Source organism: Mya arenaria, chromosome 6, assembly GCF_026914265.1.
Source record: "Mya arenaria isolate MELC-2E11 chromosome 6, ASM2691426v1".
Classification (NCBI taxonomy): domain Eukaryota; kingdom Metazoa; phylum Mollusca; class Bivalvia; order Myida; family Myidae; genus Mya; species Mya arenaria.
The window spans coordinates 43,767,794-43,794,692 of NC_069127.1; the positions used below are offsets into that span (position 1 = coordinate 43,767,794).

Sequence of the window (26,899 nt, forward strand, 5' to 3'; positions counted from 1 at the left end):
ACAGGGTTCTCAATAAGAACCGGCCGCCGGCCAAAATGACCGGTTCAAATGGCATTTGGGCCGGTTCAAAATCGCCTAGTAACAAAAATTAAAAGTTCCCAAATCGTTTACAATTTAAATTTTTAAAATCCGTCAACGAATAAAAAAGTTATTGCCTTTTAAATACGACGACTTGATTAGCGTTCGCCCGGTCCCGCATATTTCTTTACGGCGCCGTTTAATAAACTTCACTAGTCCGTGTAGATAGACGATTGATAAAACGCTTGGAAGCAAGCGTCTCATTCTAGTAAAAATGAAGAAAAGAAAAATACACGATTTCTTTCACCCTGTGTCGAGTGAGTATAAGATAAAAATGAAATAAAACAGTTGCATTTATGAATTTCTTGTTCTGTTTATTGTTTCACGTTCGATTTCCACCGTTTATTTTGTTTGAAGTTTTGATCGTTGTTTATTCCGTACAAGTAGCAATAACAACGTAACGTCGTTTTTTACACTTCCCTATTCTGCACAATGCTAATACCACTCCTCACTCCAATGGATATTACTCCTGCAAACATTTATACTTACTGCCGAAAATGGTACCAAAATAATCATGAATAAATTATCTATCAACTGTAGTACGGGTTTTATCTAATTATGTGAAACAAAATAAAACGAGCAAAAAGTTTCACAAGCATTTTTTGTAATATGTCGTTTTTCTGCCGGTCTTGGGACGTTTTGACTGTCATTTTATACTTTCGATTTCGGATATTTTAAGAATTGTTTTGATTGTCAATGACTTTACAAGGATACATTGACGTCTCCTGCATCGGTGAGTATAACTTTAATGAATTATTATTTATATTTTCTGCTTTTATTTTGACAAAAACTGAAACAGGGGATAAAACATGCTGAATTATAGGTCCAAATCGAAAGAGAACAACAATGCATCATCGAATTTCTGAAAATTCATTCATTTATCTACACAGTGATACTATCCATTTGATTCAGTAATCTGTCGCATTTTTCCGCAAGGGCTATTTATAAACACATCGTTTCTGAGAGTGGCCATAAACAAGAACAATTTGATGACTCATAAGGCATGCAACCTTAAAAGCCGAGAGTATCCGAATTAACCAGGAAGTAATTTTTGTTAACTTTTTAAATGCCAACCTCTGTAAATAGTAATTTATTTTGAGTAAACATTGAGATGAAATAAACAGACCGGGTTCTTTAAGGATCTGGTCACTTTCGGTTTTAAAAATGTTAATAAACTATTGGAGAATTGGCAGTTATTTTTTATTAAGCCATTCTATATTATTAATTAAGAATCTGTCAAGCTGAAGTTTGTTATTGTTTATGCGCATGTTTCTGCAACGGGCATTGACCGACAAATTCATATTAAATAACTTGAAAGAGCTCGACAACCAAAACCCAATTAATCAAATTACAATGCCAAGTTTTCATTTAGTGTTTTATTGGTTAATAAGAAAAATGCAGGCTGGCTTATATAGGCATTTCACAATTGAAACTAAGAAAGTAAGCATTTTTTTAATCTTCTAAACAGTTAATTGGATGCCTACCAATTTTAATTGTTTATAGATCATACATTATCACCAAGTAACTAATACTTAAATAATAATTGGAAAGTTTCAAATTTCAACATATCAATGTTTTAACATGTAAATTTCAGGAAACATTTTTATGTTCTGTATAGTTACTTGGATTATAAAATCACTCTCTGTAAAAATTATTTAACTTTTCAAACATTATTTGTCTTCAGATTTATTGGAATTCCTGTTATGATAGGATTTCAATTGCTGTCATTAATTTTCAACTCAATGTTTTGATAATTCATTTGAAATTATTTTAAACTTCACATTCCATAAATGGCTGTTCTTCCTTTTTGACTAAATATTTTTAGTATTTTTACACATCAGTATGTCTGCCAATTCATGGGTGGTCAGTTTTGTCATTTATTAGTCTTTTTTCCCTTTTTTATTTAATCTTTTCTTCCTTTCAGTGAGAAATAAAGCCATAGAATACATTCATACCACTCCAATTCAGCCAGTCAGAATGATGGGAAGGATTGCAGAACTGAGGTAACTTAGAACTATGATGCATATTTACCAGAGAATATCTCATAAACATGCCATTTGCTTAATTTTCTTTGAAATCATACCTGAAGTTATTGAGAACTCTTTATAAACTTTGACATTTTGTATGATGACATATTTTATTATTTGTAAAATAAATGCTTTTGACATTTTTTTGAGCTGTAAAGTTGAATTGATTCTTAAATTGATTCTGGTAAATACCCAACTGTGTATAGACATCAAACCTCATTACATGTATATATATATACATAGTTGTCCCTCTCTGAATAATACATAATTATCTCTGTTTCTGTTTACTTTCAGTTTCACTCTCACCTGACTGATGCAGATTCAGTAACCTAATTGTATGTACTTTTTTGTCTTTATTGTATTTATTTGCTCTATTAAAAATATAATGTTGACATTTTTGAGGAATAATTTTGAAAGGAAAAATAAATTATTATAGAGAAAAGGTAATTTGTTATGTACAAAAAGTGGACAAAAATGTTGAACAGTATGAAGTTTTAAATTAGAAAATCCTTATTTCTCTCTGTATGTATGTCAACTTTATTAAGACAATATTAAGACAATATCTGGTAATATAATGTATTCCCTTAATTAATTGTGATAAAACCTTTTTACACTGTATGTATACATCTGTATATGTATGTTGCCATATAAACTGAATGCATGTAGTTTCTTTTGTGAACATGTGTATTAATTGAAATCAACACATTCCTTTGTTATATTTTCAGGCTCATGATGGTTTCTGAGAAAAAAACACCTTGGTGTAATTTGACAGTATTTTTCTGTATTTGACAGTGGTTCTATCATGCAACAGTCATACCATGAAGTGTCTCGCAGATTCTCTCTCAATTCCTGCAATATCCAAGATTACAGTGTAGTACTAGCAAAGAGGATTAATTTTCTTGCAATAAGAAGTATCTGCACTTCCAAATACCCCTGTACAGCATGAACAGTTCCTTCATTTTTTGAGTGATTATAGAGTGAAAATGTTTCCATATGAAATGTTTCCTTTTTATGTGTAAAACTTGTCATGAATGGTTACAAATACATGCATGGACATTATGATTCCAAATCTATGCACATTTTGATTCCAATAATTAAAGTATTTTAAATTTGATTTGAAACAGAAATATTGTCCTTATGTTTGTTTCTAAACATTATCTGGTATTATTCGTGTTTATAGTTTCCATGTCAATTTTAAAAAAAGTCGGTTTTTTTAAAGATGCACTCTTACTCCCACATAAGATTTACCACAATTAATACTTTTGTTTTATTATTCCAAAAAGGATGAATAAATCAGGGATGATAAAATTCCGGATTAATCCGGAATTCCGGATTTAAGGCCCCACAGATCGATTTTAATATATATGTAAATCCGTTGAGTTTTTTCTAGGGAGGGATGGGTATAGGGAGCGATTCGAGTTATGTTCGAACAATATGGGTACGAAAGGTGAGTTTTCCGGAAGTGTAAAGCCGGAAATTAACGAACCTATTTACATCTTGCCAATCAAGCTATATGATTGGTTAAGATAGCGTCGGGTGATTACGGAAATTTCCGATCGGACAATAAGAAACATGTATCCGGATGGTTCGTATCCGGATATGACAGACGACGAAGATTAATAAACGAGTATTGGAAAAAGACGACCACCACCAACTTCTAAAAACATCGATTCGTCGATTTAAAGGTATATTTGCTATTTAGTTTTAAGAGAAACTCCCGAAACGGTACTTTTAAAGTTAATAGAATGTGTTAAAACTGAGAATGGCTTTTTGCGCATGTAGCAATATTTCGGAAATCCCGATTCGGATTTTTTTGTAATAAACGATTTTTATTTTACAAATTTTATTTGGCAGATTGAAGTTTACGATGTAAACCGTTTCTTTATTGTTATCATAATGTTTGAAGCATTGTTCTCAATAAGAAGGGGCTGTTGACCATAATGGAAGGTTTAGAAAATCACTATCCCCACCCATGACACATTCAAGGTGGCTGTATCAACCATTAAGCACAAGCGAGCAGTGTTTTTATCCTTTTACCAGTTCACCAATCACTTTTTATCATGTTACTTAAATTTTGTTCTCTTTTATACCCTTTTCTAATGTGATTTGCCTCATCAGTGTTTTATTTTTTTCACTAACAAGCCGGCGCGCACCGTTCATGTCAGTAACACTCGGAAGAGGGGTTGACATTAAACAGAGATAGATAGATAGATAAAATTGGGTGGTTTAAAATTTAATGAAAAAATGAATTAATATTTTGTAGAAGTAATATATATATTAAGTAAGAGCAATCAGTTTATTTTCTATTTGAGACAGTTCAACAAATCTTCTTGAGGACCCAGTTTGAGTGAGATTTAATTTCTATAGTTGTAATTTGTATTTCCAGGTATATTGATGGTTCCAAAAGTCAGGGATCAACAGACACCTCAGCCAGTGCATCCGGTTGTTCCTGTCACTGACCGACAATTCAATTCAGGGGCCATGATTCTTGGATTTATGGCTGATCATGACCTTCCATACTCCCTGGTACCACATGTAGTGAGTCTTACTTAAGACATTTGCCAAAGATACAAAAGCTCTCAGCGAATCAAAACTTCAAAGGTGTACAGCATCATATAAGATGACTTACGGAGAGGCAAGCCATTTCAATGATGAACTTGTGGAGGAGTTAAGTGATACTCTGATTTGTTTGAACTTAGATGAGTCAACAAACACATAAAATGAGAAAACTGTTGCAGCTATTTTTGTGCTATAGAGAAAGAAATAGTGTTGAGACATTTGTCCTCCTATCACAAGGGCTGATTCTGAATCAATTTTCAAGGAATATGAAAGCCTGTTTGAGAGACTTAAACTTCCGTGGGACAATCTAGAGTGTGTGCTACTGGACACCTGTAACATCATGAAGAGAACAAATCTGGCTTGGAGTCCAGAATACGTCAACTTGTCCCTCACCTCATAGACATTGATGGTGACACAGCCCGCCATGTCCACAACGGTTACCCTGCCAAAGCATTTACAGTTCCATTTGGATATTACTTGGAATAATATATATAATAATAAATAATATTATATTCTCATCAAATGTGCAGATAATGGAATAAATACTCTTATGTCTGATATATAAAATTTGAATAAATAACACCTTACAATAAACATTTGCAAGCTTGATATTTGATATGTTATTCATTATTATTTATCAAACATCCCACAGTATAGACTATTCATGCACAGGCATTTGATCATAGCCATTTGAGTTTTATGGGAAGTGGACAACTGAACCAAAATGTAAGGTTCATGTCTTATGCCTGTGAAGATTCCTGATAATTGTTCTGATTGCGGCAGTCTCCTGTTGGACATAATTATATCTACCAAACCGAACGGTGTACTCCTTTAACACTATTCTAAGGCAAAAAAGGGTATTAGAAACCCTGAAATGCTGAAAGCTTCGGGGGGCTTCGCCCCCCTTGTCCCCCCACCAGGGCTTTGCCCTGGACCCATCGGGGGCCTTTAGCGGCCCACTGAACTCCAAGCAGACATTTTCAGGATTGGCAACTTGGCCTTGTTATCATCCCTGATAAATGTTGAAAACAATGGTTCTAATGAAGGATGCCTACTTCTACTTGAAGGAAATGTGCATAAAAGACAGTATTTCTACCATTTGAGATCATAGTAGATCACAGTAAATCTTTATGCATTCACCAATCATTTAATATCTTTGCTTTTTCAGCTTAAATACACGGTTTAATACAATATTTTTATCAATACTTAATATTTTACAAAAATGAATTATGAAGTAAGTTGTTAAAGGGTTAACAGTCAAAGTATATGTTTGTTATACATGTGTATGCATTGATACTGAATAAGAGTGTCACTTTAAACAGTTGCCATGGTAACTGTAGAGTCTAGTTTTCTTAAGAAACTGTAATTGTTGTCTAAAAACCTTTGTATTTTCAATGTGATACTTTTTAGCATGTCCGCTTCAGTCAATGAAATATTTCTGTTATTTGTTAATCATTTGGTCATACTTTGTATACAATTATATTTATAATTTAACCTTGAAAATTGCTGACAATCTCATACTTATATTGAAATATTCAGAATTGCTAGATGGGTTGAAGTTCACCTTTATTACAACTGTCAGGCAAATCATGGCAAGATGTACATAATTCTCCTTTTTAACAAAAAGCGATGTTTAAAGCATTTTTTGTATTTTTATTGAATGGTTACCATGGCAACTAATTTTTTGTTTGCCTTTAATCTTCCTATTTATAATACTATTAATTGTAAAAATGCAACAGTCAAGCAGTGAATGGAAGAATGTAAATGTTCTTTGTCTTTTACCTTTTTCAAGCTCATTCTTCAAAATATAAAGCAATTTTAAAATTTCTTAAAAATGGACGTTTTTTCATCATTTTTTTAAAGTAAAATAATTTTACTTAAAACTTTGTTTAGGGTCTGATATTTAGGAATGTGTAATAAATTTATAGAAAATAAACAAAACGTGTTGTTTGGCATTATTTATTTCATTTAAATTCCGAAGTTTTGAATTTGATTTATTTTGGCAGAAAAATTGATAAAAATGTAAAATTAAAAGGGCCATAATTCTGTCAAAAATTGATGGATTTTGAAAAAATGTGCATATTTGAGTTTGTAATGACATAACCTTTAAAATGATATATCACTTTAATATACCGCATTAAATTATTTTTTTACGTTGTTATTGCTAGTACAAGATGCATTATTACGAAGATTTGATAAGGAGGTAAGTTTACTCTATTATCATTATCATTATTCTGTATGAAAAAATCGTAGCAATATTAAAGACTCACCAAATATAAAGTGGGTTGGGTAAGGTAAATTTTTAAATTTTTGCTTAAACTTCAATTTTAATACAAATTTGCAACTACATGATGTCAAATTAGACAGTGTGTCCCATTTATAAGAAAACATTTTGATTGCAAGTGTTTTGAACAAAACAAAAAAATGTAAAAAAGATAGTGTACTTTTGATTTCAGTTGCATTTGCAGCAAGCTAATCATTGACTAATTTTTTATTGAAAGTGAATTGTTTCCTTTTTTATTTTAAGAGACATTGATGTAAATTTTACTGACATTTTTGTCATGTCGGTACCAAGTTAAAGTGGTATTAATGAAATGTAAAATGTGCCATTTCCTGCATTTTTATATTATTTCAGGCAGTACAACATCTCACAATGACCAGACTGGTCCAGCTGCTGGATATGGTGATAACACTCCTTGCAGTGCCAATACCGAGTCTAGTAAGACTGCTTCTCAAAGTGTTGGTGGCCATACTGAGACTCCTGGGTGGACACAGTCACACCTTGTAGGGAGGAAATTCGGGCAGTCCTCAAGGAGATACTTGTTGAGGGGGAGGGGGACTACTACTCGTCCAGTTCATCAGATGAGGACAGTGACATGTGTTAATAACAGGGTTAAGCGTAATGAATACTGTTCTTATTAATTCAATGTGCCTTATGTATTTTCACAGTACAATTGCATTGTAGTTTTGTTAATACATTGTATATGGTGTTGAAAATACAATTTTCAAATGGATATTTTGTTGTTGAAATTTGGTAAATAAATATAATTGCATTATGATATATATAGATCCTGATACAACTACTGCTCTGCAGTACTTGTATCTGCATATTTAGGGGATATTACTTATAAAATTGCACTTGAAAGGGGTGATTTAAAAGGCATTCAAATAACCCCAGAATGCAGGAAATGACGCGCTCACATAAAAAAAATTCCGGGGGAGGACCCCCCCCCCCCCCCCCCCCCCCAATTTGGGCCTGTTACTTTTTATAAACGGCCTGTTCACTGAAAAGTTATTGAGAACCCTGGGTATATACATTTTGAATTCTAATTCAAATGAGAACTTTACTGGCCAGCACAGAATGGTAAAATGCTAGTCTACCAATATAAATGTGCCTGGTTCGAATCAGTAAAGCTGATGAATGTACTGGTTGTGTAGCCAGGATGTGAGTAGGTCTGCACTTGGCTGATAATGCATATCATATGTGTAAGCTGCACTCTCACAGATTGTCTGTTTTACCAACTCTTTTTTTATTTCTTGGTCTTGTAATGAATTATTTTATGCGAATTTCTGAACACTGGACATAACAGACAACTGGAAAAAGGGGATCGCTGCTTTCTTATATTAATTCAGTCAAAAAAGACAACTGAAAATATTGGAACGCTGTTTTCTTATTTTAATACGGTCAAAAGATGATGGTCTGTGCCAAAAATCTCATTATTAGTAAAGCGTTAGTAATGCTTTTAACCATAAAACCAATAGTTACAAATGTAAATATAAAAAACATGATCTTATCTTTTGTCAGCAGTCTTATTTCATCAGTTTTCATACTGCTTTTCAATAGCTTATTCCAAGCCAAAAAGTAAAAGAAGTTGTCAAAACCTTCAATCTGTGACTGAGAGTGCAGCACTCTTACAGATTGAACGTTTTGACTACTTTATTTATTTTTTGTCTTGGAACGGGCCAATTTATGTGAAAATGCATGTTAACCATACATATAAGATTGCTGACAATAAATTTGTCAGAAAATGTTTATATTTAAGTTCAAAATGTTTTATGCATTTTTCTTAAACCGTTAGTAACGCTTTAAGCCATAAAACCTTTGTTTTCGACCTGAAATATGGAAGTCTGCAATCTAATATTTTGTCAGTAGTCTTATAAAATATCACTGGTTTGCAGATATTTTAGCAAAAAAATAGGTCATTCCAAGACAAAAAATACAAAAGTTGTAAAAACAGTAAATCTGTGAGAGTGCAGCTTTAAATGACTAAATGTTTTGATTTGGCTCAATTTTCACCTAAAATCTTATAGTTTTGTGGCATCTAAATGGTTTGTTTTTAACAACATTACATGTGCATATGTATATATTTGTTCTTAAATTTGTAATTTAGATTGGAAGATTCATTCTCTGGAAAGTAGAAAAGGGCATGTTACATACTGTTATCACTGCCATGACAGAAACCATATTGAGGAGCTGGTCCACCTGTAGGAAGAATTGCGCTATTAGTTGGAGCAGCACTATATCCCAGCCATACACCAGCACTTAGTTTGTCATAGGGAGCATTTCTGAGCAGTTATGGAGACCACTAACTATGCAGGTATGTCATAATCAAAATCTGGTTTATATATTTTTTTATAATATAGCATCTGTTGAGAAGAAATTTATTTCTAGATTAAAGGCACACACTATAGATTGATGCCCAAAAATATATTTCTTAGGCCAACCTTAAAAAATTTCTTGTTTGGAGTAACCCTACCCAGATTTTTTAAGGTGGGTAGGTAGATAGGTAGGTTGTTTTTTTTTTTGTTTTTTTTTTCTCCAACGACAACTGGATCTTGTGTACAGTACATTCACTACATAACACTAGTTATTCAAGGCATTGTAATAAACTTTTGAACAACAAACATCTTAACTTCTGATCCTTTATTTTTTTAATTTCAAAGAATTTCAATCTACTTAAGACTGACACAGAGATGAACTCAACAAAACAAACTTATGACACTCAAGATAAGCAAACGAAAATGTGAAACAAATTGGCAATTGTTACATATTTTAAAGTTTTATCAAAGTCAATTAAGACTGAAATCCTGTCATATGAATGTGGACTAAATTTTTCTGTTGCAGTCTCTGAGGGCTTTGACGAGACCGTTATTTTTGACATTTTTTCGAAGTTGTCGTAGTAGCTCTCCGGGATTGTTTCATCATTCTCCATTAAAATATCAAATACATCGTACCATGTGTAGTCGACATTGAATTTTCTTACAACGTTGTTTTTAATTTTTTTATTTAAATAATTTATTGTCACACAAAACGTAATTTCGTTCGGTTCACGTTCGACAAACTTGCAGTCAGCCATGTTTTCGAAACGCTCATTGCGATCAGCGATAAAAACCGAAGCTCTACGAGTGTGTCTACAAATTGAAAAGATCCGAAACAGAAGAAAAGAGCAGAAACAGAAAATAGTAGCGGAAAGGCGTTGAAAAAAAATATTCGCGGATCAAAATGCCAAAAAAAAATTTGAGTCGGCAACGATTTTTATGGGTCGGTCGCGTTACTCCAAACAAGAATTTTTTTATTTTAGGCCTTGTTTTAATGCATTATCATGTCTAACTCATTTGACTTAAATGATCAAAGCAAAAGAAATGCAAATGATTAATCTGCAGATATACAAATGTAAGCTTTTTTAACTGGGGAAATTGTTGCCACTTGTCTATTAATTAAAGAACATATTTATAATTAATAATGTTTAATCTGTACACAAATCATATGCCTTCTTTGTTTTAACCATCAATGTCAAAGAGTCCAGCATGATAATGCACTAAATTGAAAAAAATGCATTAATTTATATGAACCCTTTAAAACAAAGACATTTCCTAAATCCAATAAAAAATAATTGAATATTGATGCAGAGTTCAGTTAGAATATTATATAACTTTTTTTGCAGTTGTTGCAATGAAACTTGCACCAGTGTGTTTTCTGTGGAGATAAAGAGATAGTGTCCAGCAATGAAGACCCAACTCAAGATCTGACCTTGTAAGGCCAATATGAAATAACTGTGTGGGAAAATGGGAAAAACCTGCAGTCAGGAATGCACGGAAATCATCAAAAGATCAGTGTTAAATTAATCTTGAATAACTTGACATTTATTTTGTTTGACATATTTATTCATGGTGCAGTGAAAACATTCTTTTTTTCTCATGGTTATTTAAATTTAGAATTGATAGGAGGGAACATCACTATGTAGTTTCATGTTCATAGTCAGATCAAAACCCATGTACATGCCCAAATGAGCATTCGAAAATATCAAAATGGTACTTGTTGTATGTAGTGTAAGTTAATTAACGTAATAAACAAAAATATTTAATCAATTTCAATTTATTATGCCCCTTTGAAAGAAGAGGAGTATATTGCTTTGCACATGTTGGCCGCTACGTCCGTCTGTCTGACAGTAGACCAAAACTTGACATGAAAGTTTGGTTTAACCAGTAGATGATCCCTTTTGATTTTAGGGGTAATATGGTCAAAGGTCACAGTGACCTTGAACAGGAAGGTGTCAAACCATACATCTGACTGATAAGTTGACAATGCCTGCACCTATGGCCCAAAACTTAACATGGAGGCTAAGTCTGACTATTAGAAGATCCTATTGATTTAAGGGGTCATTGGGTCAAAAGTCAAGGTCACAGTGACCTTGAATGCTAAAAGGTTGTACTAATAATGACTGGACAAAGCCTGCACCCATGGCCCTTGAACAACTTGACTTTGGGGTTGGGCCTGACCAGTAGGTGAGCCCTATTGATTTGTCACAGACCATTGAACACAAAAAGCTTGCCTGTGTGACAACTCGACAAAGTCTGCACCCATGGCCTTCAAACTTGAAATTTAGGTTTGGGGTGACCAGCAGATGACCCCTTTGGATTTGGAGGTCAAAGTCACATCTCCAATATTGGTCATTAAAACTATGTCATTTACTTATTCCCTGCTGCAAAGAGGATACATGTTTATCAGCAAATATCAGCCATCATCTGAATATGAGTGAAAACTGTACCAACTACCCTCATACTTTGAATAGCATAATCTTTAAACTGCCTCAAAGGCATCTTTTGTCAATGAAAAACCAGCTGTCATTTCGGTCCATGCATATTTCATTCAATTGCCCAGATATTCTTGACAACATGGCGCTAATTAATGCTGCAGGTTTGAAATTTAAGACATTAGTTTTTTTTCTTCAGTACCATGCAGATTTATTAACACTTTTATAATAAAAACAAACTAGAAAACAAGTTTTAAAGATATTAGTTTTTTTCATGGTATGATGCCACAGCACCATGCAGATTTGTTTTCACTTTTATATCAAAGAAAGTAACTCGAGCACAAATTTTGTAGATATGTGGACTCTGTTGATAGAAGTTCTGGGAGGCATTTTTAGGCTTGAAAGAGCATCATTTTAAAGTTATATTTTTATTATGTCCCTTGAATCTTGGGTATAGTTTGTATTGTATTTGCATTTTAAAGACATTGGCTTCAACAGACCCTAATGAAATGAAGGAATGTAATTGCTTAATGAAACTGTTATAAGCGACGTCATAAATTGAAGCAATTTTAACATAATGAATATGCATTTAACTAATTTAAAGCGGTTCAAAATTAGGAAATTTGAATTAAGAATCTTGTAGGCCATTGGATACATGATTAAGTAGGGCCAATATATTTGTGCTTATTATAATCACATTTATCCTTCTTCATCTACCTTAAAGAGTGTTCATCATTTGTATGAAATCATTTGATCACGTTTCATTTGAAAGAACTTTGCGGTAGTGTTTGCTTGCTTCAGTTACGTCACCGACAGTCTTGCAGCGCTTTCAGCGCTTTGATTAATACATGGGGATCAGAGTACGTCGAATGAAGTGATAAGCTATGCACTTTGAATGGAATTATTGCTGAAGTTGATTTTAAACAAATGATTTTTGTAAACGTGTATGTTCATAAAAGGAAAAGGTATATATGATGTATTATACTTTCCTATCGTATGACATCAATTCAAAGCAAGGAAAAACCTTTGGAAACGATTGAAAGGGTTATGCATTGTAACATTAAATACATGGGGATGGGGGATTGCGACGATTGAAGTGACGTTTACATAAACAAAATGACACAAGGCGCCATAAAATAGATATAGATATGTTTGTTTTCTCGCCCAATCTGGGCACAAGCGCTCTTTGCCCTAGGCACAGTTTTCACTTTTATCTATGTGTCCTTCACCCATTCTCATTGTCAGGGCTTTTTCTGCCCATTTTGGGAAAAAGACCCTAGACATTTTGGGAAATTTTGCGTCAAGATTGGGATTTTTTTCTAAAGATTGGGAAAAATATCTTATATTTTGCTTTGGGAATGGGTCCGATAGTCGGACCCGTGGGTACTATAGAAAAAGCCCTGATTGTTCAAATAAAATTTGCAACTCTCACATATTTGCCCGCAGATAGTCTTTCAGGGCATTCGCGCTTTGATTACACAACCGAATAACTACGTTGTTGTCCCCGAATTGATTAGTTTTAGCATACTAAAGTAAAACAACAATGTCAACATCTGTAACTGACACATCGTTTCTAAACAGGTATTTAGACTTATCAAACTTAAAGGCCGGGGTAATAGTATAAAAGGCAGACAGTCAGAAAAATGGCCACTTCACTTGACCTCACAGAGCTGTCTGCAAGTACAGACTGCCAGTACATTTTTTCAAATATACAAATAATTAACGAACAAAAAAAGCTAAAATTTGCAAGATGGTTCATTAAATGTATTAAAAAACATATGTTGTGAATTTCAAGTCTCTCAAACAGTTATAAATACTACTTTCAAATATTTTTTATAACTGTCAAACAAATTCAACAGCCAACTGAATTTCACTACCAATTCCTGTTTACTACAGGTTAACTATCATAGTTTGAGGTTGTAACTGCCATATGGTGGGAAACATCCATTATCTAGGTTGATATATACTATCAAATGGCTTATTATAACACGATTCGTAGAAGTATTGGTCATGGTTTACGAAACTTTATTTATCTAATCTTAAATGAGAAACCAATGGACGAATTCTTATGTACCACTCTATCCTGAATGATATAACACCACAAGCCATGTGAATGTTTACAACCAAAACTGCTGACCAGAGCAGACCTCATAAACCCGATTAACCACGCCTCCTCTGCCAAATAGGCTTAATTGCTGTCCGGTAGGATATTTGGGGTCAGGCACCCCGGCCTCACTAGAAACAGGAACTATGCTTGATTTCCTGCACATAATGTAAAATGCAAACATTAAATCTTGTCCTAGCAAGACATGGTAAATACTGTTATGTTATGAAGAACTTCAAAGTTTATTGACAAATCGGCATAGAACGACTGCAAGTCTTGTAATGCATAAGACCCTAGGTTAGCCACGCAGCAAACGCACGGCGAACGTACGACCAGCGTATGTGAGCCGTGGAACAGCTTTACGGCATGGCGCTGTTGCGACGGCTAACGTAGAAATGAAAAAAGTTGTTACTCTGCGCTATAATCCTACGGCGATTCTTACGGAATGTAAAAGATATAGATACGCCAAACAGTAACCCTGTGGCTATATGTATGTATGCGTGCGTGCGTGCGTGCGTGCGTGCGTGTATGTATGCATGTTTGTTACTATGATCTCAAATAGTTTCTCATATGTGTTGTCATTGACTGTTTCAATATTGTTTGAACCTGATGTTATCACATGCATACTATTTGCCTTGATATGAATAAAAGTTCAAAGTTCTAACCTAATGTGTTAATCACCTAGTATCAAACAACCCATTTAAACATTTTTCCCCGGGTCAAAACAGTTTCGAGATAGCCAAATCGTGTTACTATAAGTTCACTGCGTGCCTCAGACCTCACAAGGGAGCAATTTCAAATTGTCTCTTGTAGACACAATGGGTTTCCAGCCGCCGCCCCCCCCATTCTGTTTTCCTATTGTGGTTAGTGTCAAGCCGAATCTTTATCAAACAAGCACCAGCCGGGATTTACAAAATTAAAGCCAGAGCCAAGTCAACCTCATGTGTGTGTAAGCTTATTTATACTCGCACCTGGGCCTTGCCCATTCGGCGAGTGCTCCGTTAAGATTTTAGTCATTATAGGTGTTTGAAACATAGTGCACAGTCAGAATGTAACCCTGGTTAGAGGTACCCTTGTTCTATAACTTGCACCAGTGTATAGCACTGCCACACGGGACCTCAATTTAACGTCCCTCCCGGAAGACGATTAGTATTTTTAGTGATGCGACGGGGAATCGAACCTGCGACCCCTGGATTGATAGTCAAGTGTGTTACTAGTAGACCACGGATCCGCCATTATGGCTACCATCAACTCATATCTGCCACACAGTCAACACAGACAGACTGTTCTCAACTCCATTGTATGTTCAAACCTTTTTGTGCCAAATAATCAATAAAGGAACTTTATTAAGTGCCCAACTGACAATAGTTTTGTATTAATACTAGGGATGGCAACGAGTACTCGAGTACTCGATCGAACGTCCGAGTACTCGAGTACCAAATCACTACTCGAGTACTCGGGAAAAAATTAAAAAAATCTATAAAAATTACCAAATACACGATTTACAGACAAAATATCAGATCTGGTTAGTTGCCAAGAGGACAATTTACGGTCCCTCTAATCCCCGCTGTGTACACAATTGACCTCAATCAATTAGTTGACAGTTGTTAAGATAGTTGCAAACTGTCAACAAAGGACCCCTATTTCAAATTAAAACTGATGTCAATTAGCGAAGTTTTGATAGCGGTGCTTTCACCTACACAATTCGACCGTTTCGAGAATTGATTTTTTAATGGGCGCATTTTAACTATTTTTGCAATGATTATCACAATTGATTGGTTGATATTAAATCAAGAATTATGAATATTAATGAGGTAAACAACAATTACACAGTACGAAAAACTAAAATTAAACAAAAAAATGGAGAGTAAACAACTCAATAACTGAACTTCGTATTGAATATTTTTTATGTATGTATTAATTTTCGTTCATTGTAATTCTGATTGTTGTTCATTTCTGCAGTGCATTCTTGTATAAAATGAAACGAATCAGACAAATTAAAAGCCTGAAACAACATTTGTTTCCTTTTTATATCATTTTTTGTTAAAATAGTAAAAATACGTAATGAAAGTTTACTTTAAAGGTGAAAATGACCAATAATACGACCAACGCACAATATACGTCATTAACGATACATGTATACACAATCTTGTCTTTGCGAACACATATTCAATTTTTCCGAGTAATCGAGTACCCGAGTACTCGATCGAATGACCGTCCGAGTACTCGAGTATTAATTTTACTACTCGTTGCCATCCCTAATTAATACTTAAAAATACAACAAACAAACACATGCAAGTGAATATGTTAACATCAGAGGAAAATGAGCCATTTAAATGAAATATTTTTCAATAAATCAACTGACCGACATTTTATAATCGATTTAACGGACAAACACTTATCTGTGTTAGCCTTGGATTCAATCGTATTTATCACCATATCCTTTATGAGGGTTGAAATGATGTCCCCAATTATGAAATGATATAAATAAAAACTGTAAAAATGAGCATGTGTAATATATAACAGAATATACTAACCCGTAATACTATACATTATACACGTTTTGTGTTTCTTTGGCTTTAAACTTTAAAACTTATCTCGCTCAAAAAAGTCATGTGCCTGAAAAAAAACTATTATAACAAGAATTAGCACTTTCAGTAAAAAAATTGACGTCGTTAAATAATAATTTTGTGGATTTCATTTCTTCAAAAATCGGATGGGAACTGACAGAATGTAGCTTTGACTAACATATCGAGTTTGATTGCATAAGTACATTCCTGACATGTATGTGCCCCTATTATACACCCAAGAAAACCCAGTATGAAGAAAGCCATCAACTAAAAACCATGATATATTGAATTTTAAACTATTTAAAATATCAGCCGACCTGACTTAAGTGTACGATGATATACAAATGGCAAAGCGTATATTAGAATATGAGTAAATAGTAGCTTTCAATTGCTCACTGACAGTGCGTGCAGATTATGATATGTTTTGATACATTGTAAAAATCATATTTTTATAAATGGCCCGTGATTTATTCAGTTCGGAGTATATTAAGAAAATCCACAATTGCTCTTTTAATCGTTGTAGCGTCATTGGAGGCCAACAAAGTGTGTGATGGGCGGGGCATTGACCATCAGAGTGTCGTATTTCTCGATGAAGTGCCACAGTCTGTTGGTGTACGTTTTCTCGTTGTAAGGGAGTCCATGCTTCTTTAGGAACTTTGACACGATCGGCTTTATCTTCAAACACATGTTGTCAGATAGTTTGGGGAATAGGTGATGCTCAACATGGCAGCTAATGATTGAATGTCCGAAAGCATAGTCCAGAATTAAGTTACTGGGAAGATTTAGCACTCCTGTCGCCATCTGGTATAAACGCACGGGCTTGCTTTCTATCGCATACATGGGCAATCCGATATGTTGGAAAATATTCACATGAATGTATGGGATAGAGAAAAGACCTCGAGCAGCCCAAATGACCAACAGAGCTTTAGTAAAGCTTAGTCCAGCTACTAACGTAATAATATAGGCCTGAAACCACAGTCCAATCCCTGCCCGGATAAGGAACTTCAGCAATCCAGTGACAGTTCTTTTTTCTAGCAGCCCCGCTATAGAAACAAGGGGAGAAAGGGGTGGCAACATGAGCGGGGCGACGAACAAGTAAATGTATCGTGTTAAAAACGGCATCTTCCATGTGCTTGAATCTCCTCTTCCGATGATGTTGGTGTACGGGTGGTGTACTTTAATGTGTATGTCGTATGCTAGTTCCTCCGAAAATGACCCTACCATTTCAACAAACAGGACAGACAGCGGCCGCCTCATCGCCTTTGTTTCGCACATTCCTCCGTGAGTTCCAATATGCCCAGCCTTTGAGGCCAGAGCATAGTGGGCCCAGCCCATCAGGAAAATACCAACTGAAAAACCAACCCATGATCTGTCCTTGAAAAATAACACACTCGTTACCCAGAGTCCTGAAAATAGAACAACTAGTGCCCAGTCAACTCCGTATCGATCCCACCAGCTTGATTTCCTGATCACATAATCAACTTCAGCAGTTAAATCCGTAAACTTCGGTATTCTATCCAGTTTGATCTCATCAAATATTTCATTCTGCTTTACTTTTGTATTTCTCTTTGAACGATTCGCCATGTTCACTGCACAAGCAAAGAATTCGTTATAAATACTGACACAAAGTGTCTGGTACAATATATAATATATACATATATTTATAGCAATCTTCTATCATCACGTGTCCTGATCACATGATCAAATAGTTGAGAGGGCAAAATGGCCGAAACCTTGTTATGGAATAACTGTTTGAATGTTAAAGTTGGGTTTGATACAATTGTATAATTATGAAACCTTAATACTATATTTAACATACTTTGCATACTTGTCTATTTTTAAAATAATTTTAAACCCATCATCATAGATGATGCTCACGATTGACTTTAAAAATGATTATATTTCCGAATAAAACAATTGTTCTAAAACTAGTTCTGGCTTCCATAACTTTAATGTTGATTTTTATTTTTTTGATGTTTACAACACATTAAACACATCCAAAAAGGTAATATATAACGTGTTCGCTGAAGTTCTTTAGCTATTCTAAAACCTGATCTTAGAATTTGAACCTATTAAAACCAATATTTATTTCTCTATGTTCAAGTGTTAAATTTAAATCTAGGGCAAATTGAGTAGAATAAAGAGCGAGCTTGATTAAACGTTAGCTAACTAATGATAATACCACAAGATCTATAGGCTTAACCTTTATGCGCCACTGACGTCACGTAACCGATAATTTCGAGATAGGCTATGGTATATAACTAGTTAGTCATACGCCGCAACGATAAAACCAAATATTTATAAATAGACACATGATATACAGAGTTTTTTTGTTTGTTAGATACCTTCATTTCATCATTGCTTTTTATGCGAAACGCATCGAAACACGTTTGGGACGATATTTCAAGAGAAAAATATGATTAAGTAGTATACATAAACTTAAATAGTGAAAATAACACGGAGAGAAGAAATCGTAGTATTTTTGGAGATATAATGCCAGAATATTCTCGCAGAAGAGCATTATTGATAAACAAGGGATAGCCAAGAAGAACAAAATTAATATTCTGTTACAAGTGAAGGTATTGAACACTTAGTCACCACGGATAACATTATTAGTCAGAGCAGCGTCGGCTGTTGGGATTCAGACGGAGACATTTTGGACGAAGAGGACTGTAGAATAATGTCCAGAATAGGCGAGACTAGGCGTCTTGGAACGGCAGACATTTTTGATGGGGTAGAGCAAAGCGAGCTTGCAAGAGCGTTGTCGTCGTACTTGGAGCAACAAATTGTGGAGGAGATACACAGTGCGCTTCCACGTCGGCGGTGCGCCAGGCCGGACATTTTTGAAGGAATTTCTGCGGAGCAAGTGCGTGAGGTTCGTCGTTACTTTGCAGAGGCGTTGTCGGGTCCATTGACGTCGTGTTTGGATGAGGTTGACGTCGATTTTGACGTCGCTAGAGTGCTGAGAACGCGTCGAGGCGCCGTGTCGGATGTATTGGAAAACGTAACTGAAATGGAGCATGAACATTTGAAACGTGTAAGGCGGTGTGCCCCTAACCGAGGTTTGGACCGTACCGAGGGCGTGATTAACTATAGCTACCCTCGACGTGGGGCCATTTCGGACATTTATGAAAACGTCGAAGAAGACGATCGGTCGGACTTTCTGCTCCATTATCGTGGCATGTCAGAAAATTGACGATTAATTTGGCTGCTAATTATGTTCAGTGTCCAATTGTTTTCACATTATAGTATTATCTACGCAGGGACAGAAAATGCCGTGACATATCATAAGCTCAAAATGATTTCAAACAGCCGCTGTATGTTATATGTGTTCAGTGTTCAGACAATATACTTATAATTAGAAGAGTCGTCAAAGATCATTGTTGCATAATTTTATGTTGAATATGTAAGAAAAGTATTAGGATATTTCAAAGTCTTCCTCCTACATGTGTATTTATTTCATTTTCTAACATCTGTTCGTTTGTGTGTTTGTATGCATACACTGTATACACTTGGACAACTCTGTTCATGTCATAACCAAAGTTTTTGTTTTCACACCATAAGAGTCAGTGGTTGTTTTGGATCTGACAATAAATCTACGAGATACTTGGAATATAAAAACAATAATTGTTATGTGTCTGTTTAAACGTATTTTAATTGCGGTTCAAAGTCTTGTTCTATATTGTTGATATTTGAATGTGCACGTGGGGTCATCTTAGCAATGTGCACGTGGGGTCATTTTAGCAATGTGCACGTGGGGTCGTATTAGCATTGTGCACGTGGGGTCATCTTAGCAATGTGCACGTGGGGTCATCTTAGCAATGTGCACGCGGGGTCATTTTAGCGATGTGCACGTGGGGTCATCTTAGCAATGTGCGCGTGGGATCATCTTAGCAATGTGCACGCGGGGTCATTTTAGCGATGTGCACGTGGGGTCATCTTAGCAATGCGCACGTGAGGTCATCTTAGCGATGTGCACGTTGGATCATTTTAGCAACGTGCACGAGGGGTCATCCAAGTAACGAACTAGCGATCAAATCTCGTAAGATCACAGATTTCAGTTAAATATTACTGGGAGGTTGTCAAAAATTTACTTGTAATGTTTTACTGGCAACACCTCAACTTACAAATAAAGACTGTATACGTGTTTCTTTATATGTTGTGACAAACAGACAGACAGGTAGAGTGAAGGGTTCATAGTCTTATTTAAACATGTATTATGCAGTTTCTGATGTATCTTCACTATTTTGACTGCTCATATAAAGTATAAGTTCGATAAAGCTATCGTCGTCCCCATGTAATTATCTCATTATCACCTGGTTCGTTAATTTACGCCTACGTGAGGATTATTATGACGAGGGAAGTGAAAGAGATTGGCAAATAGCTACAAAGCACGTAACTTCCTTCTTCACTTGAAAGAACAGGAAGATATTCGATACTTCAGGGGGGTTTTCGACCAAAAAATGATATAATATACGTTAATCATAGTTAAATCTGTGAATGACACATTTAAATACTTGTACAAAGCTAAAAATGTGATAATACATTAAACCTCCTGACTCTACATCTACAATTTGACAAAAACGTTCGAAGCATAATAGAGCATTTTTTTTCTACTTATATTTGAGTCTGATAATTTACTACATTTTGGCCTAATTTTTTTAATCAATATAGGGCAGTCATGCTGTCAGAATATAGGGCAGTCATGCTGTCAGAATATAGGGCAATCATGCTGTCAGAATATAGGACAGTCATGCTGTCAGAATATAGGGCAGTCATGCTGTCAGAATATAGGGCAGTCATGCTGTCAGAATATAGGGCAGCCATGCTGTCAGAATATAGGACAGTCATGCTGTCAGAATATAGGGCAGTCATGCTGTCAGAATATAGGACAGTCATGCTGTCAGAATATAGGGCAGTCATGCTGTCAGAATATAGGGCAGTCATGCTGTCAGAATATAGGGCAGTCATGCTGTCAGAATATAGGGCAGTCATGCTGTCAGAATATAGGGCAGTCATGCTGTCAGAATATTTGGAGACATGATGAGATGTTGTTTAGGATCACATAGGACAAAGTATAATTGGACGTAACTACAATACATTTAATGACCTATATAATGATAAACGCATATGAATTCAAACACCGTCATAATAAAAGGAGGGAGGGAGGGAGGGAGGGAGGACGGACGGACGGACGGACGGACGGACGGACGAACGAACGAACAAGTGGATGTCGACCTAATAAATGAATGAAAGAATGATCGATTAAACGAAAAAAAATAATGATACTCACGGTAAATAAATTGAAATTAAAAACTGGGTTTAGAATGGATGAACAAGTAACGAAACGTTCATAGAAATAAAAGACGAGTTGACTAATTGAAACCGCTAGAAATACGATTTATAAATTTCTGTAAGCAAACAGAGTCTGACAGTTGATAATCAGTTACTGTACAGAGTAAACAGAAATAGAACCACGGACTTTAAACTATAGTTAAGTGATGTAACAACCCCTATTGAGAGGGTGTTCACTTCATCATTTCAACACTGGTCACTCATTACAACCGATGACATGCTTTCTTTAAGTCAGTGACTTAATTCCCCACATGCTGAGAGGTAACGGCCTTTATTCCATGGAAATAAGTTTAATTGATTCTTCTACGTCTTTTTATTTCAACTCGGCTTCATAAAAAAATTGTTTACGTTTGCGGAATTATACGACAAATAAAAAGTACATGAACCATGATCAATTTGATGGTTACGTTTATCATCTGTATTGACTATCCTTTAACCAGTATTTTAATGGTATGCATTGGCCTAGATTATTATGTTAATATTAATAACAAAATTAATTATTGAAATTCGTACTTTGTGTTTCTTTTGTTTGGAGTCGGTTTACGTCACAATATTTATTATTCATACATATACTGTTACATTTACTTCGTGAGAGCGTTTGAGAGAACAGTTAAAAACGTGAACGAATGATCGATTTATTAGTACATGAACTATAGGCAATCCCTATCAACAAGCCGGACAGTCACAACCAACAGTAGTTATTAAAATACGATTATAGCAAATTTACCATTGAATAATTCAGCATCAAAGATCGAATCGCACCGTTAATCAATCAGAGCTACTGTATAAATTTACACAAACCTTTAATTTTGAAGTCGGACTTTATGTAGTGGCAACGGTTTGGGACCTTCATCGGTACACAATAGACAGAAGACACCAATAGGCTTTCTGCTGGGGCAAAGAAGTTTCGCATTATTCCATGCACTTGGATATTTCACAAGATCCCGAGGTTGTCGGAGATGGTCGAGAAGTAACGACTGGTATGATCCCTTGGGTCTGCGATGGTCGAATGGTTACAACTGGCACTATCTTGGGTCGGAGACAGTCGAGAGGTTTGTCACTATCTTGGGTCGGAGATATTCGAGTGGTTACACTTGGCACTATCTTGGGTCGGAGATAGTCGAGTATTTCGATTGGCACTATCTTGGGTCGGCGATAGTCGAGTGGTTTGTAACTATCTTGGGTCGGAGATGGTCGATCGGTTTACCTTGGCACTATCTTGGGTCGGAGAAGGTCGAGTATTTCGATTGGTACTATCTCTTGGGTGGAGTAGTTATGATCGGCACTATCTTGGGTCGGGGATGGTGGAGTAGTTATGATCGGCACTATCTTGGGTCGGGGATGGTGGGGTAGTTATGATCGGCACTATCTTGGGTCGGGGAGGGTGGAGTAGTTATGATCGGCACTATTCCTTGGGTCGGGGATGGTGGAGTAGTTATGATTTGCACTATTTTATCAGTCGGGGATGGTGGAGTAGTTATGATCGGCCTTATTCTTTGGGTTTGGGATTGTGGAGTAGTTATGATCGGCACTATCTTGAGTCGGGGATAGTTGAGCTATGATTGGAACTATTCCTCAGGTCGGGGATTGTGGAGTAGTTATGATTGGCACTATACTGGGTCGGGGATGGCTGATCTATGATCGGAACTATTCCTCAGGTCGGGGATTGTGGAGTAGTTATGATTGGCACTATCCTGGGTCGGGGAGGGTGGAGTAGTTATGATCGGCACTATCTTGGGTCTGGGAGGGTGGAGTAGTTGTGATCGACACTATTCCTTTGGTCGGGGATGGTGGAGTAGTTATGATCGGCACTATCTTGGGTCAGGGAAGGTAGAGTAGTTATGATCGGCACTATTCCTTGGGTAGGGGATGGTGGAGTAGTTATGATCGGCACTATTCCTTGGGTCGGGGATGACCCGTGTAGTTCCAAACATTCATCGAATGCAAATTTGACACTCGGTTACTATCAGCAACATCGAATCTGTCACAGATATCTGGTGGGACTCGTCACCGATGTGCATGGGTGGGTTCACAATGGAAGTTTAATCTACCAATCGCAAAATGACTATGTTAGTCTAAAATATGGTGTCCTGGTGTATTGTACGCATGTTTCGAGTTAGTCAAGTTTTTATTAGCTCTACTGGCCAAAGGCCAGAAGAGCTTATGCGATGGTAATGTATACGTAGAATGTGCATCCTTGCGGTCGTGCGTCCGTGCGGTCGTGCGTTCGTGCGTCTGTAAACAATTGCTTGTGAACACGATACAGTCTTCAGTTTTGACGGTATCTCGATGAAACTTGTACAGTATATAGTTATCCATTAGAGCTCGGTTCCTTTCGAAAACCAGCCAGATCTGTCCATAAATGCCTAGATTATAGGCCATGAAAGTTTTAAAGAAATGCTTTCTATTTTTAGCCAGATCTGCATGAGCGAATTCTATTTTTACATGTACATGTAAATTCAACAATCGGAACTCCTCGGCTAGTATCAAGATATGGCCTCGGATATAATACGGGTCGTAAGAAAATAGTCCATCATGGCCGACCAAGAAGATGTTCAAACAACCAAGAGATATGTTAGTCCAAAGACAGAATGAGGAGCGAACCTTTACCACTTATTTGTGTGTAAGTGTTATTTTTATACTTATTGTATTTTAATAAAATATAAAAATAGTTTTAAAAGAGCCCTAATGAGAAACTAATTGGAAATGTCATTAATTCTTAGTGGGTGGGGTAAAGTCTTCTTTCATTTGACAGATTCTAATTCAGTAAATTACAATTTTGAAGCTCCAGTGATCAGTGGCAAAAATTAAGAAAACAAATACTCTATTTGTTTGTTTTTCTAAATAACAAATAAGTCTGAATCTGACTTTACTTATATCGATAATAGGTTAGACTTTCTTTCTCAGTGTATTTATCTCATACATTTCATATCATTAACTTTAATTTTTTATAATTAAAATTTACATTCTTTTAACCAAGGATGTATGGTTTATATTTCCGTGAGTGTTGGTAGCAAACAACTTAATGTAATGGCGCAATTGAATACCTCGGCCCTGTTCACTAATATAGTTCTCTAAATGAATTAATTAGATCTTCATTCTATTGGTTTAACAAAATGAGTTTGAACGCAAAAACCAGCACACATTTCTTTCAAGACTAAATTCTTTGATATCCAACAGTGGTGGTGATGCAGAAACATTGAAAAATGCTGACATTTTTACTGTGCCAATGAAATGCAGACATTTAAATTTTAATCTTATTGTCATTTTCAGAGAAGAGTATGGTACCAGGGGTGCAGCTGACTCTGATTCCCGGCTTGTTCTAATGAAAAAAGGCAGATGAGGTAATGGTTGTGCTATTTTCGAAATTCGGACAATAATTTAACAGTCAAGTATCCTATTGGTTTAAGCCCAAAAGTACCTGCATGTTTGTACAATTAACCAACAAGGATTGACAGTATTAAAATATCAACATAGTAGATGAATTTAAACATGATAACAATTTCATTTCATATTTTTTAATTAACCAGCAGTCCAGAGCTAAAAGCTGCTCTCTCACAGATTGACAGTTCTTCTTGGTCATTCTTCAAAAGCCCAAAGGAGTAATTAAATTAAATTTACACATATAATTAATTATATGGCTTAAAGCAATAGCAAAAAAATATTTTCCAAACAATTGAAATCTGTTCTATTATGTGTGACCTTATATGACTAGTTGGAGGAATTTTTACCAAATTTTCAAACTTGTATATGAAAGACTGTGATCTGATATTATGTCAGCAGTCTAATATCACTGGTTTCCATACATTTGCTCAATAATTGCCAATTGGCTCGTTTAATGACAAAAATAAAAAAGGTGTCAGAACAGTAAAACTGTGAGGATGAAGCTTTAAATTGGTGTTGCACTTAATGTTTTGTGAATACTTTTCTGTTGTTGTACAGGCTTTTAAAATAATTGATCTGAAAATATAATTCCTATTATTGTTGTATTTTCTGTTTTCTATTTCAGGCACTGGAATCCAAATGTAATCAAAAATGCCATTGTATGAGGATTGACCTGCAATGCATGGCAATCATCTTAACACAACTGCAACGCCTTCCTTGGAAAAATGAGTGCAAGATGGAAACAAAGCGTTCAGTGGAACATCTTGTCATCTCAAATATTTGATGACTTACATATTGATGTGAAGTTGAAGATAAAAGTCATCTGTTGGTCCGTGATTATTAAATAAATCCGAACATATATTTTAAAAGGGTAAAATGATAAAGGATTTATATACGCTTTAAGTGGTGTTCCTATATTATGGAGGGAAGATAACTTCAAAAACAGAAACAGATGGCATCGGCAGACCAAATAAAGGAGAACTATTTTGTTCAGTTCAATTTTTAAGACTGCAGAAAATCTGTTAATAGAGCACATCCTTGCAAATGCCATATTGTAAACTGGGCTCTTTAAAATGTGAAAAGGTGAAAGTGGTCTAGAGGATAAGCCCCAAATTCAAGGTTGTGAGTTCAAGACCTCCAAGATACTTTCTCTTGACCTCAGGAAAAGGATGTCCATACTTGTTTCTTCTTAGGCAACAGACTTAAGAGTGATTTTGTAAGCTTCCAGCTTGCATAGCAATCTGATAAGGCATAAAATAAGTACTAGCTGACTTGCAAACAGTTTTTCCATTTGTGTTGATTTATTTTTCAGTCTGTTGGAATGTTTATTAGAAGTGATGTGCATTGCTTACTGCAACCAATATTAATTTTCTTTATTAAGTTGAATTTAACAAACACATAACATGGCTTGTGATTTTACGGATGGCTGATACATGTTTATTTCGTTGATTGTATGAGTTTATTTTCTCAAATGATGTAATAAAAGTTATTCTGAATGACTGTCCTTTTTTGTTTGTCCTTTTTTGTTTGAAGAAAATGTGTTGAGGTTTTGGCATAGCATAGTGTCATCATCATCATCACCATTGTTGTGTACAAATAAAACATTCAAAACAATGTATTAAAAACCAAACTGTCAAGCCAAGTACTCAAAGAGGCACAAGGATATTGCTAAAGAGACCGGTAATACAATTAGACAAATAAAATGTAAAGAAAGATCTATAATTCTGACACATGGTAATGCTTTAAATAGTCCTCTCATTGTGTGTTTATGGTTAAAGAGGAGACATA

At 35.4% G+C, this 26,899-nt stretch overlaps 1 protein-coding gene and 3 long non-coding RNA genes across 4 annotated transcripts; 3 read left to right on the forward strand and 1 right to left on the reverse strand.

Moving 5' to 3' along the window:
* Positions 1-64: 64 nt before the first annotated feature.
* On the forward strand, positions 65-11,029 carry LOC128238604 (uncharacterized). The gene is made up of 3 exons (XR_008261741.1): positions 65-335; positions 9,056-9,262; positions 10,610-11,029. It is a non-coding gene; the product is annotated as an uncharacterized LOC128238604 (long non-coding RNA).
* LOC128238605 (uncharacterized) lies at positions 344-7,293 on the forward strand. Its single transcript, XR_008261742.1, has 4 exons — positions 344-811; positions 2,003-2,081; positions 2,400-2,440; positions 2,831-7,293. It is a non-coding gene; the product is annotated as an uncharacterized LOC128238605 (long non-coding RNA).
* A 4,120-nt stretch (positions 11,030-15,149) lies between the features above and the next one.
* Positions 15,150-17,979, reverse strand: LOC128238761 (fatty acid desaturase 6-like). Its single transcript, XM_052955001.1, has one exon. The coding sequence runs from the start codon at positions 17,954-17,956 to the stop codon at positions 16,898-16,900; it is 1,059 nt and encodes a 352-aa protein (XP_052810961.1). The 5' UTR covers positions 17,957-17,979; the 3' UTR covers positions 15,150-16,897.
* Positions 17,980-24,225: 6,246 nt separating this feature from the next.
* Positions 24,226-26,607, forward strand: LOC128239206 (uncharacterized). Its single transcript, XR_008261839.1, has 3 exons — positions 24,226-24,350; positions 25,001-25,071; positions 25,737-26,607. It is a non-coding gene; the product is annotated as an uncharacterized LOC128239206 (long non-coding RNA).
* The last annotated feature ends 292 nt before the right edge of the window (positions 26,608-26,899 follow it).